This window comes from Quercus lobata, chromosome 3, assembly GCF_001633185.2.
Source record: "Quercus lobata isolate SW786 chromosome 3, ValleyOak3.0 Primary Assembly, whole genome shotgun sequence".
Lineage (NCBI taxonomy): Eukaryota > Viridiplantae > Streptophyta > Magnoliopsida > Fagales > Fagaceae > Quercus > Quercus lobata.
In genome coordinates, this window is record NC_044906.1 from 11,384,391 (window position 1) to 11,398,740 (window position 14,350).

The 14,350-nt window shown below is 35.5% G+C and overlaps 2 protein-coding genes across 3 annotated transcripts; both read right to left on the bottom strand.

Annotated features, from left to right (window-relative positions):
* Positions 1-1,136: 1,136 nt before the first annotated feature.
* Positions 1,137-8,357, bottom strand: LOC115979870 (phytochrome A). Of its 2 annotated transcripts, XR_004089211.1 has the most exons (6): positions 7,260-8,357; positions 4,370-6,436; positions 3,113-3,929; positions 2,312-2,602; positions 1,749-2,043; positions 1,137-1,635 (listed from the first exon to the last, which is right to left on the bottom strand). XR_004089211.1 is itself a non-coding variant. In XM_031101940.1 (5 exons), exons 2-5 carry the CDS (start codon positions 6,423-6,425, stop codon positions 1,842-1,844), a joined length of 3,366 nt encoding a protein of 1,121 aa, XP_030957800.1. In that variant the 5' UTR covers positions 6,426-6,436; positions 7,260-8,357; the 3' UTR covers positions 1,632-1,841. The 2 variants fall into 2 exon arrangements, 1 of the variants encoding a protein (XP_030957800.1); XM_031101940.1 differs by having other exon boundaries at positions 1,632-2,043.
* A 946-nt stretch (positions 8,358-9,303) lies between these two features.
* Positions 9,304-13,597, bottom strand: LOC115979396. Its single transcript, XM_031101421.1, has one exon. It carries the CDS (start codon positions 13,319-13,321, stop codon positions 12,797-12,799), a length of 525 nt encoding a protein of 174 aa, XP_030957281.1. The 5' UTR covers positions 13,322-13,597; the 3' UTR covers positions 9,304-12,796.
* Between the last annotated feature and the right edge of the window lie 753 nt (positions 13,598-14,350).

Genomic DNA, 14,350 nt, shown 5'->3' on the forward strand with positions numbered 1-14,350 from the left:
TGATTTAAATTTATGACATCCATTCTAAGATAATTAATTTTTACCCTAAGACCAAGACATTCATTGGTTTTTACTTGGAGCTTTTTTTTCTTCCTGTGGTATTGTTAAAGGAGAAAATCCATTGCCTAACTTGACAATATTACTTGTCCTATGAAGAATTTAAGAGCCAAATAAGGGCCAAGCACAACGATTTCAAGAATGGGACCAAAAAAATTCCTACCTTAGATTGGAGAAATGTGATGTTTTTTTTGGATAGATATAATAGTATTTCAAACTATGACCACCGTTCTGTGATGATTGCTTTTTATTATTAAGTCAAAAAAGCCAATTGATTTTCAGTGCAGATAGGTTTAAACCTTAGATCTCTTATTCGATGATGAGAGACTACACAAGTTGAGCCAACTAGAAACTGTGACAAATGGGGTTTTTGTTTAATAAAAAAAAGTAATAAACCCCTTCACTCCACAAGTTGAGCTAATTAGAAAGAGTAAGTAACGAACAAAGGTTCTCTCCAAACTAGTTTGGAGAAAAACCTTACAAATTTCTCATATATATTTATATTGAATGTAAATTTTGAAAATATAACCGTTGAATTGCATGTTCCTTATACTTGCAAAATTTCAAAAAGATCAAAGATCAGTTGCTATGTCATAAAACAAATGTTAAAATTTCAAGTTTTTGTGATCTAAAATTATATATAAAAAATAATTTATTAATTGAATATTAAATAACATCTAATTTGACCAAAATTGGATATGCATGTTAAGAACATTAAGAATATAAAATTCAACGGATAGATTTTCAAAATTCACAAAAAATAAGAAATATATAAGAAGTTTGAAGAGTTCCTCTCCAAACTAGTACAGAAAGTTTGTTAATGAGAAATGGGGTTTTCGTTTAATAAAATAAAATAGAAAAAACCCCTTCACCCCATTGTTATCCGAGCTTAATCTAATGAGCTTCAAATGAACCAAAAGAAATATAGGAACCAAGAAATTATGTGAAAGGTTATTCTCGAAAGGGCTAAAATAGAAGTTTAATGTATGTTGATTATAGTCCTCATGATAAAAGTTTCATTAAAAAGAGAAGAGGGTGAAATCCAAGTACAAGGAGAATATAAGAAACAGCGCAAAAAACTTGTGAAATCCAAAAATACATAGACCTAAAAGTTCCAACAACACAGATCTAAAAATTACTGATCAAAAAGCAATCTAAACAGAATACCAACAAGGAAAAAGGCATATGTTCACTTGGGAAGCTTGCTTTCCAAGATGGATTATTAGGCACATGAGTCTTTGTAACGTTTTTGCCATCATCATTTGAGAAACCCCAGCCAAAATCATTCTCAGCTGAATAGCCAGAACAGAAAGGACAAACAATCTCTGGTAATTGTTGTCCTTTTTGAGTTAGCTGCAAGCTTTTTCTTTCAATAGTCAGCCAAATGACTATAATCATCTATCAAGTCTATACCTCAATTCACTATCTGAAACCTTACGAAGAAGGTTTCCTTACCAGCTCCTTCAACCTTACACTACAATTGAAGCAACTAAAGGAGAGTTCTATCAGCTGTCCTCACTGCAAGATTGCTCGAGAGGGAACCATTATGGCATTCATCATAAAACAAATGCCACAAATCTAAGAGTTTCCTAGCAATGGGAAACTTGATTAGAAAACATTGCAAACTTGCTTATTTACAGGTTAAACCAACACAAAAATGTCAACAAGAGACATAAATAAAGGAAAATTACATTGCAAGTGAAATACAGCTTTGAGCTTCTGTTCCTCTCAAACGGTAATAAATAGATTGCGCAACATTTTTCTTTGAAAATCATTTAGGCCTGCTACTTTTGTGTGGCAGCAAGTTCAACAGATATGATGAAGGTTGATTTTCCTGCTTCCCTTAGATACCGTACATCTCCATTCATGAGCTTTAATAGCTTTCTGCTAATGAACAGGCTGATTCCCTCCTCAGATGGATCTCCATCAGTTCCAAACATCTGGTTCAGCAATGCTTCTGGCACCCCTCCACCTGAATGTGAAATCCTGATCCAAGAAATAAATTTAAAAGGTTAGGATTTTGGATGAAGATAAGTACTCCGTATGCTCGTAGAAGTCAGGAGCAAGTACAAGTTCCTTCTATTCACAAGGTCATGTATTTGTCTGAATAAATGGCTATATGCATCAGGTCCAAGAATTTTTTGTTCTTTTATGCACTCAAATTCATGTTAGGAGCAGACTACACACAGCAGAAACAGATGTACTAATATTTTATATGGACTTGTGTGTCAATTTGTGCCCGAGTAGTTTGTACCTGAGCTCAAGACGTGCCAGATGAACAGATTGCCCTAGTTGATCCTTGGTCAAACTGGCTGCAACATTAAGCTGGCCTCCAGTTGCTGCATAATTTACTGATATCAACAAGAAATCAGCTAAGACCTGTTGAAGCCTAATACTATCACCATATAAGGTTTCATTCACAATCTCCTCTGCCACATCATTGACCATTAGGATTCCCTTGTCACTGCTCTTTGTCATGACTTGACTTATAGAGGCAACCAATATTTCATGCAGTGTAAATTCAACCATTTCGAGATCCAAGTAGCTGTAGAGAATTCATACAACAAAGGGAAAAGAAATTATTAGGTTATAATAAATCATGGTCAGAATTAAAACTGGAGAAATAGATTTACTCCCTTTGTTATCCTTATGTAATCCTGGTATTCTTAACACTTCATCATGTAAATTGACGCTACCATGTGCAATAGCAAATACCTCTTCTAAAAAATAGTATGGGCATTAAAATCAATAACCTTCTTATAGTTGTGTATAAAGATTACTATAGTGGATCAATTTTGACGAAAGTATTTTACCAGAAACTTCTTCACTATAGGCTTCATAATACTACTTAAGTAATGAATCAAAATGATCTGGTAGACTCTAAAAACCTAGGCCTGATCATCTTTTTCTACTCATCTAATTATTCCATCTATAGTCATGAAACCACATAGGATGAAGTGCAGCAGAGTATGGAAATTTCTTTTGATAAATGCATGGATTTGTAATAACATAAAAGGATAGGAAAGTCACTCGTTAGAGTTTAAATATATCATACCCATCAATGATGCTATCAAGATCTGAGTCATCAATAACCTTGCTGATCTGGTGCTGGCACTGGACACTAGTATGCAGAAGCTGTTTTTGTTCAACTCCTAACTCAGTACCTTCCATCATTTTCCGAGAAAATATAATCCCAGATAAAGGATTTCGTATCTGCCTTTTTATATAAGCCAATGCTTTCAATCTCTTCATGGCAGTTTGCTCAGATAAACGCTGTATATGAAGTGCTTGTTGCAGCTCCTGGCTAGCAAGTTGCAAGAAGCAAAAGACCCCAGTGACTGCACCCTCTCTGTCCAATTTCTTACTCACACATAGCAGGCACTCCACGTACTTTCCACTCCGAGCAAAGAAACCGAAAGTGACCTTCTCAGATTCCTGACCAGTCATTACATTATTAAGTACAACTCCAAGATTTACAAAAGCTTCCTGATTCTTGAGACGACAGCAAGATGTGTGTGTCCCAAAAACCTCCCCCAAGAGCATTTTATCTATCACTTCCTCTCGTGTCCACCCACTTACCACTGTCATTGCTGGATTCCACTCACAGCACCACCCAAATTCATCCGTACCAAATATTGGAGGAATCAATGGATTCGGATTTTGTACAATAGCTTTGTAATCGCCTTCAATCCTGGTGAACTTATCCATGACTATCTTCTGACCAGTGATGTCCTGGGCCACAAAACAAACCCCCACAACATTATCTCGAAGATCCCTACTTGCACATGCATTCACAACTAAGCTGATGGGACCAGAGTCACTCTTAGACCCATGTGTTTTGATCTCAAATTGGATGTTCTGCTCTTCTTTTCCTGATCAAACGAGAAGGTAAAAGAACATAAACAAATTATTATAAATTCTTAAAAAGCAAAAGAAAAAAAAGCACTAAAAAAATATCAAATCCCTTTGTTTCAGGCATGGTGAACGCATCCCAAGCCATTAACTCTAATCTCTTTTGTGCTTTCTCACACTTCTCAATTAATTTGATGCACAAGCATGGTATTAGATAAAATAATTTGGATACGCCTAAGTGTCACACACACTAACTCATGCTTATGCATATCTACATTACTAGTATGAGTTAATAATTTTATGAAGTTAAAATAGAAAATTTGGATAACCAAAAGCCTTGTAGCTCAACTAACACCTCTTGGTGTTTCTAACAAAGATGTCTAGGGTTCAAATCCCCCAACCCCACCTATCAAATTATAGGGGGAAAAAAAAAAAAAAAAAAATTCTGAATGGAGCATACCCTGCAGTGCCAAGGACAACATCCTTTTGACCATGTCAGTTGAAGAATCTTCTACAAGTGTGAGAAAATGATTTCCAATTGCCTTATCAACAGCAAGACCAGTTAATTCTGCAATCTTTGTATTCCACCCATTTATCAGCCCATCAACATCTACTGCCAGAATTGGCACTGTGGCTGTTTCAATTAAACGGACCATCTCACTTGTCACTGCTTCCAGTTCTTGCATCCCTTCAATTTTGAGGTCACTAAGCTTCATGTTAATTGCATTGTTACTTATACCCGTTGCTTCAACATCTTTAAATGCATTCCTCAAGATAAGCTGCAAAGAATGGATTGCATCCATTTCATAGTCCTTCCAGGGTAAACTCCTTGTCTTGACAACATCAAGGAAAGCCTTGAATGAAGATCTCGGGTGCATCCTCCTACCGTCATCCTTCTCACCAGGTTCATGCTTTGCACCACCCCATTGAATTTCAGCAGCAGTGTGGGAGCGAAACCAGAATATCATGTCCTTGGAAGTTATCCTCACAGCTGCCATGCCACATACTTCATCACCAAGCGCAAGAGCCCCTGGGAACCCCGCATCATACAGACTATCTGTACTCAAACCTGTAGAATCCATATGGTACTTCTCGAGCCATGATGCTATGTCATGCAGCTGGAAATCACTTGGAGTAACTCCCAGTCTCCATATCTTATTCTTGTATAATAGGACAGCACCATCACACTTCACGAGATCCATTATATTTGGGCTTTGTGAAACAATTCCCAAGGGTGCATCTCGCATCAGCAAATCGCACAAGAGTGTTTGGGTACGTAATATGTTCTTCTCAACAATTTGATTTTCCAACTCTAATTCCTTATTCACATGAATGGCAAATACTTGGGCTAGGAACTCACAAGCATACCTAAGAGGGAATGGAACAAACCTTGGAGTTGTGTTATGGCATACTACTAAACCCCAAAGTCTCTTTCTCTTTTGTGGCTGCACAGAGTTAGAGTTGTCCCCTTCTTCATCCCCCTCATTGACTACAACTGCCATAACCAGAGAAGCAATGGAATTCATATTCTCCATGTACTGTAAATGGCAACTGTGTGGAGCCCTTAAGGTTGAACCACACAATGTCAGATCAAATGGAAGCTTCTCATCTTGAAGCACCTTCACATTTCTGGCGTGACAATCAACAATCAGACGGACCTTATTCTTCATAAATAAGAAACGAGCAGCCTGAGGGATATCAGTGGCTGGATAATGCAAACCCAGATATGGCTCTAGTCCTGGCTTTGTAATCTCAGAGACCACTTCACCATGATCATCATCATGAAATTTATATGCCATCACCCTGTCATAACCTGTGAGCTCAAAAACCTCCTGAACCATTGTATCACAAAGCCTTTCCATGCTACCACTAGGCAAAGACTGCAATCGGGTAATTGCTTTGGCTGCAAGCTTGTATGATTGCAGGGCACCAGCAGCCGTCATGGGGACTTCATAAGGCTTCACTGGCTCAAAATCAATGATCAAGCCACCTGTTACCCGATGCACAATTGCGTAAAAGGGCTTCCCAGATGTCTTGCAATGGACTAAAATGGGATTCAAAAGAGAAACATCTGCAAACCCTAGGGCCTTCTGCAATGCAGAGGCACTGGGTGCAGTGAAAATAGTCCTTACATCTGTTCCAATGCCAAGAACTGGGTGGTCTCCAACACTTGGGACTGCATGACTGACCATGGTCAGCATTTCAGGGGCATTCTCACTGTATGCAATGACCTTGAAAGTTTTGTCATCTAAGGCTAGCAAGCAACCAAATGGCTGGATCAGCTTGCCTTTCTGTATGTGATGGAGGTAAGCTGTGGTTACTTTGTCAGACCTGGGTTGTTGATCCCCAGTAACTGCACTGGTAACACGCACTGAGCTAGAGTAATCAAAAGAATCACCTGATGACTCAAAATCTGCGTGAAGCTTTGCATCAACAGTGGTCTGAGCAATAATCCTGGCACTGTGTCTTGAGCGCCCTGAATTGCTGGATGAATGGCTAGGCCTTGAAGAAGACATTCTCACCCAAACTGAATTCCAAAAAAAAAATAAAATAAAGAACCCATGAATGAGAACATATCAAAAGGGCTGCCAAAATTGATTCTAGTAAATAATTATATAGTTATTATTGTGATCATTGTCATTGTCATTGTCATGATATCCATCATCATCATCGTCACAGTAGTATTAGTATTACCAGTAAGAATAACAATAGTGTCTCACTAGCACAGGAAGTATTATGAATATGCTCTAAAAACATCAAAATTTTCTAAATATCTCCCTCAATCATTCAATATAAGGAAACTGTGTATACAGAGAAGGGAAAAATCTGTTCACAACTAAATCAATAGTACAAGTCTTTTTCCTTAAGATTAGTAAAACAAGGATGCCTTTTGATTGTATGAAGTATATTTCCATTAGTAACAGCAACATAATAAAGAGTAGAAACAACAAAGATTCCTTGTGATTATCTTTGATTCTTTTAAGCATATTTGCATCAGTGACAGCAACACAGTTAACACTTTACAGTATCAACAGATAACAATAGAATGTAATATTGCTTTTGTAAAGCACACCATATATTGATCAAGTATAAAGCCACATATATAAAACGTTAACAGACACTAATTTTTAAACCACACACTAAAGAGTAGTTGCAGTTCAGCAAAAACAAAAGCCAAGAAAGATAAGGGGTACTAGTACAACAACTGATAAATTAAATTGACAAAACGAAAACTTTAACTCATACATGGGCTATGACTGACAACAATTTCCAAAGTAGATGTTCAATCCGAGTAAAGAAGTAAGATTTTACAGAAGATGTAAAAGAAAGAAATGGAAAAAACTCTTAACCTCGTTTTTTAAAGCTTCAGGAAACAAAACCCAGATGTCTGAGAATCAGTCTGGCTCAAACTGAGATACAAAGCAGGTTGGAGAAAGTTTTATTAGAGAATCCAAAGTGTGTCCAGTAAATCCCAACCCCATTTCATGGAAAAAACCACATCATCTCGATCACCACCTCCACTGTCTGTGCTTTGCCTTCAATCCCAGCACTTAGCAGGGACCACCTGTACTAATAGTAGTAGTATTTTTTTCATAGATAAACAAACTCACAGACAAACTTTCTTGATGGGTTCAGAATAATTTTTATGTAACACATCTCCAAGACATGGATCCAAAGGGAGTGAGAGAGTCACAAGCTGTGCCTGTGATACATATATTAAAATATTATAATAAGGAGGGCGGTTTGGTTTCCAAAGAAGGATAATAGAGGTCGTTGATGACACCCATAAATAGCATGATCTTGAATTTCTATTCGTCCCTGCCTCTTAACAGTGCTGAAATCACTTTCTATTTCAGCTAAGTGCTAAGTCGGTTCCCATTAAAAAATAGGAATAAATCCAACCAAAAGATGTACTATAAATATAAATATAGTAAGTGGGATCACACAGCCTTGGTGATTGTCAATTAGTCATATATGAGAAATTGATGTTAATAATAAACAAATGGAAAGGAGGGTGGGAGACAGAAAAAGAATTTGCTTTATGAGAAAGTTCCAAATTTGATATAATTTTGATGGAGATAATTAATTGTGAGTAGTGAATTCATATAAAAGGGTGTTTATTATTCATAATCGATCACTTCGTAAGTGTTTATTGATCACTTAAACAAATATAATGTGATTCAATTTGCTGTGTTTGTGTGAGGTTGAGTGGACAGTAACTCCACAAGGAGGGACTTCAGTTGTACAAGAACAAGTTACAAGTTGGGAATGGGGATGGGGATAACCCATACTCTTTGGACACATTCTAGTAGAGTGGCAACAAAGTGAGTTATGGGGGAGTCACGTGTAGGCCTCAGTCCCCTGTGTCAGATTTAATAAACAGGATTATGGGTTTGTGTTTTGCCAATCACAATGTACTACGCTGTTGCTGTTGCTCTTGCTCTTGCTCTTGGCCTTGGTGGAGGTGGTGGGTCAGTTTTCCGGATCTACAGGGAATCTCACTCACAATCACATTACAGGATTTTTTGTTTTGATTTGCTTTGCTTTGCTTTCCTTTTCTCACTTATATTATATTATATTATATATACATACATATATAAATATATATATATATATTTTTTTTAATAGGTGGCAAATATTGTCCTGCACGTGCACGTGCTCACTTTTTATTCTTTCCCTTATCCGATGGGACATAAGTACATCTCAAAAAATATGTTCTTGAAAAGGCTTGAAGATAAGGACTCCTTTTATGTTATCCCATTTTCGTATCTCAAACTGAAAACAAGTAGGACATGTTATGCATTCTTAAGAAAAACTGCCTCTTGTCTTTGTGGGTTGAATCAGGAGAAAGTGATTCAACAATGGCACCACCCATACGTCTTTGGATTTCCATCTTAAACTTAATTTGCAAGTGGTGTTTGACATTTCCATCATAATCCTGTTTTTGGTGTCACCACCTTGAAGAATTCTAGGAGTGACAGACCAATTAGCACAGCTGCACAACATTTTTTCATGCTATTGTTGCAAGATTATTTACAAAAATGAGGTTTTAAAAAGCTAAAAAGTTAAAAGAAAAAGATGATGTCAAACATAATAGGAATGTTTGCTAAGACCATAAAATTGGTTTACAATTGTAATACAAAAACTATTCATATAATGATATACACACAAACTATTCATATACATATTTATAAAATTTGACAAACACAAAAACCTTGTTATACTATTCATAGTTATTCAATCTTGTGGTTTGATGTTATCTGTTTAAATACCCCATAATAAGGTTTGTCTGAATAACAATTGAACTAATTAAACTGTTTCAAATGGATGCATTTTACTACAAGAAATCTGCCCCCAGATACCCAGCAAGAAAACTATTCGCATGCTACATAATTTTTTTTTTTTTTTTTTTGCTGAAGTACATGCTACATAATTAATATGTAGCTCTTACTTCTTGCTTAGATAGTACTGTTGAGATTAAATATATCTTTTCATGTGCTTTAAAATATTCCGAGCAGAAGTTCTTTGTGCTCCAATCACCGCTGCTTGCATAAAAAAATCAAATATGTACTTAACTCTCTAATATTTTCTTTTGCTCAAGGGTGTCCCAGGTTACAGTGGTCCATTCATTTGTGGTAGAAGACTTTTAAGATAAAGCTTCTAGCAAGCATTTCCAAGCGAATAAATCTATCTATGGCAAAGCAAAAAGAAAAGAGAATATAAAAACACTTTTTCAAATAGGAGATGTCCAAAAATCGTCCATATATCATCTAGAATCTGTAACATGTGAACTTGTACGTGAATTATGCTTCAAAGTTTCCTTATGTGAACAGAAGACAAAGATACAACACAACAGTATATGTACACGACTTAAAAAGTTTGGGATCCTTTAAACCATTTATCAGTCATAATAGAGCATTTCCATTGGCAATTGTAAATGGTATATGTAGGGAAAATTTAGCATAAACGCACAAAAAGAGCCCAACAATCAGACTTGTAAAATCTTACAATTGTAAACTTTTTTGCAATTGTGCTACAATGCCATAAGTAGAATAAGTAGAATAGGAAAATAAAAGTTGAGATGTTGGTTGTGTTGTAAAATGGTATGGTATAATTGATAAAGTAACTTTTTGAGATAGTAAAATAGAATAGGATGGAAGTTGCAGATACGAATGCTCTAAGCTTTTTAATTTTTTTTTTCTTAGGTAGTCATAAGCTACTTCTGCTGAAGAAACAACTTCATTATTTACCATGTGAACCTTTTCCCAACTAGCTTCCAAAATTTGGGGCCAAATGATAAGTTACATAATGTTTTCCCAAAATTTTAACTCACCTCCACATCCCCATTGATAAAAATCCTATCTTCCACAAATTCTACTGGTAAAAAAAATCTATTTAAGTTCAGGAATGATGTGGTTTTTTCTCTTTATCAGCTAGACAGCTAATGATCTGTACATGTAATTGGCTTAAAATAAATTTCGTTAACCACAAGCCATGGTCAGTTATTTTATAAGCCCCCAACTTATCTTAAACATCAGTCACAGTGAATTAAACCAGTTTGTGTTTCTAACCAAAGATAGCTTAAATTGCAAATTCAAGAATCTTCAATTCTTATGGAGCTTTTGTAGATTTGTAGCAATCCAGTCAATCTTGTGCTCAAAAAGTGCTATGAAAGGAAATGTTGTCCTTATATAAATTTTAAGATGGTCCCCCAAACTAGGAAGGTAGCTATCAGGACAGGGAAGAAGGTAGGTGCTTTAATTGATTCCAACATCATACTGATGTTCAAAGGTTTATAAAAGTATAAAGAGAAGGGAGAAGAATGGTATCTTCATTAAATAATCATGGTAGTCTAATTAGTAAAATGGGTCAACTGATTACTTAACTATTAAGTTGCAAGATGAAACCATAGAGTTTTTGACAAAAACTAGTTATCAGAATATGCAAGCATTCCAAGAAACTAGCTAGACAAGGTCAGGGGAAAGAAACTATGATTCTTAAAGGCCAGACTACAAAGATATTCATTTCTCATAAGGCTCTTCTAGAAATTTGAGAAATGCAAATCATATCATGCTTTAAACTAGATTATAGAAGAATTTCTGAATGAATCTTGTTGTTGCTTACTATAAATTAAGTTTACCAGCCTATAGGAAGATCCAAGTTCAATTCTTACCACTTAACTTAATTTGGGTTTAGGGATAATCAGACTTGCATGACAAGGTGATACTCTACCTCTGAGTTATATCGCTTATCCCCTTCTCCCAACCACAAAAAAATCGAAAAATAGCACTAAGGAATCCTAAAGTCAATGGGTTGAGAAACTCAAAGCTACTATTCCACTATTCTTGAACATTATTCATCCTATAGAAACTTTTATGTTTCTTTTTTTTACTTGGCATTAAAATTTCATTGCCATATGCTAGGAATAAAACTTCAGGAAGCAAAAAGAATATATACATTTCTTGGTTTCCAATATCAAACTGATGATCAAGTATAGGCAACAGGTGGAAATATGGTTTCTTCACCAAAAAATTATATTAAAACAATACCAAATAACTCAGCTGCTTGGTAAAATATTAGTAAATTGTGCAGCTGAATACCACTGGGGTGCTAATAGATGCAAGCATATCAGAAGAATGAAAAATCCAGTAAACTACCAAGACTCTTTAAACAATACTGATTACAAAGACTCTATTGGAAGTTTAGAAAAGATCCCCTAGAAGCAAAGCCTAAGAGTTAAGACATTGTAATCATTATTGATTACCATTCCCCAATTTCCTCAACATGTAGTCTGACATAGAATGTCGACACCAAACTGGCAGCCTATTATCCATGGACTAGACATTCAAACGCAGTGTATAATCAGAACTCTTCTAGCAGGAAATATAAAAAATAAAAAATAAAAATAAAAAGAAGAAGAAGGCATAATCAGAATTATGCTATCTGACCCAAAATGCTATAGAATATTTCTGAAGAAAATTTTTTCCCCCAATTATAAACCAAGATACAATGACAGAAAAATCAGGGAAGAAAAGATAAAACACACGCATGTTGGATTTTAAAATGTATGCCAGAAGCCTATGTTAATAATAGTGGCATTCTTGAACAAATAATGAATAGATATAGGAAATTCTGCTAAAGCCAAAAGCCACAGCAGAGACACCAATGTAAGTAAAACTATAAAGAAGTGTGTGTTACCAGACCAACTCTCTCAAATATTAACTGATCTGAATTTGGTCTCATTAATTTGCAATCCATCTCCACATCCCCATCAAAAAGAATGATATACAAATTATAAGAATTCAATGGTTTCAACAACCTGTTCCACTCCGGCAATGGATCAATGTACTCTTCCTCAAAAAAAAAACATATTGATTCTTACTATACAGCATCTACTTACACCTTTACTTTGCACTGAATGTAACAACTTACTAACATGTTCAATAAAGAATTAAATTTCTTGAAGGAGCAATAAGGGATGATATGAGTTGACTAATGACTCGTAGGATAACAAAAATTGCATCCAAATTTCTAAGCCAAAATGACAATTGGATGGATATAATCCCGGTTCTCACAATTCGTGCAAATGCATCCCCAGCTTATAGTTGCATACTTTTGGAAGCTAACATGGAAAATGACTGAAACATCTAGGACATACTGTCATACTTCCTCATTCTCACACAGAACATGAGAAAGTGCCCCAAACTCTTCCATAGGCAATTCATAATTTCATATGAAAATGCCTAGAATTGCATTATAACCCAGCCATCCTTGTCCTTAATCTGTATGTTCTGTAACCCCTTCAACTATTGATAACATTCTCAGCAATCACTACCAAACAACAGGAACATAATGATAACGGAGGAATCAATTTCACACAAGTCCTTCACTCAGTAGCATGTGAGAAGAGATCAAAATCAAAGTGGGGATTGCATTCTTTGGAATAGAAATCATTATTCTCTATGAAAGCTTTCAGCATGTCATAGGTGAAATTTGGGTCATTTGGGTCACTTGTACGAGACCCAGAATTTGATTCCAAAGTCTGAGGTTGCCTTAAACAAAAGCAACAACCTTTACCACCATTATTAAGACAACCAAACCTCTTACCTGAAATCCTGGCACCAGTAGACCCAGAAGATGAAGAAGAAGTCCTTTTGTTCTTTCTTCTGAGGAATTGTTTCTTGGCTTTTGTAAACGGATTAAGGACCGCTTGCCTTGCTTTAGCAAAACTTATCGTACACCCAATACCACATCCATATCCATACCCTCTTTGCTTCTTTCCATTGTCATCATCGTCAACAACATCACTGGCGTGGACCCCACCACCAACTCTGTTGTTGTCATCATCATCATCAGCAGCACCACCACCACTGCCACCAACATTGGCGATCTCTTTATCAGACAAAGACATCAACTTTTGTTTGTCCAAATATACAGCAAAACTTCAAGAAACGACCACACAGTTGAAAGGAGTACTACTTACTAGTATAAATTTGATGAAGGAAAATGGGATTAGAGAAGAAAAAGGAGAAAACCCAGTTGAAAAGATTGGGACTTGGATTTGAATTTGAAGTTTCTGAGAGAAATAGTTTGAAATATTTGATTTCTTCGCCTCAGGATCAGGATTCAGGAGCCGGGGGGAACACATAGCAGCAACCGTAACGCTAATTATTTATTTATTTTTTATTTTTTGAAAGGAAGTTATGTACCAGAAGATCAAGATGTTTAGTTTAAATTTAATCAATCATACAAGCAGTGGTTACGTGTTTGATATCAGATGGGTAAGATGGTTGGCCAGTTATAATACGTGTTATATTTTCGAACTCAGTGTTGACCAGATTGTCTATTCTGTGTTCCTTGTAACCTTAAGAGTCGGTTTTTTTTTTTTTTTTTTTTTTTTTTTTTTTTTGAGAATGACCTTAAGAGTAGTTAATACAGTACATCTAGGCTCTAGCCTAGTAAGGTACTTTTAGTGGGACAATTTTTAGAATACATCATATTCATATTCATATTCTATGGTATTAGGTAGGTGGACAGGACAGCCCTCAGGCGAGTAGCGTAAGGAAAACTAGCCTATGGGTACGCCTGTGTTCAGATATTTTTCTAATTTTTAGAAAAAATTTAATAACTTACATTTATTATAATTTAAGATTATTATATTTTTTAATCAAAAAATTTAAGGGTATGATGAGTTTCATCACACTTCTAGGTTTTCTTATGATTGGAAAATGGAATAATCCTAAATTATAATGAATGTAAATTATTAACTTTTTTTTTCCCAAAAAATAGAAAAGTTTTTTAGCATTGTTTGGAGGCTAGTGTATTATAATTTAGGATTACTATATTTTTCAATCACAAAAAAAAAAAAAAAAAATTAAGGGTGTGATGAGTCCTATAATGTAGTCACTAAATACACATCCATAACAAAAATTTTAATGCC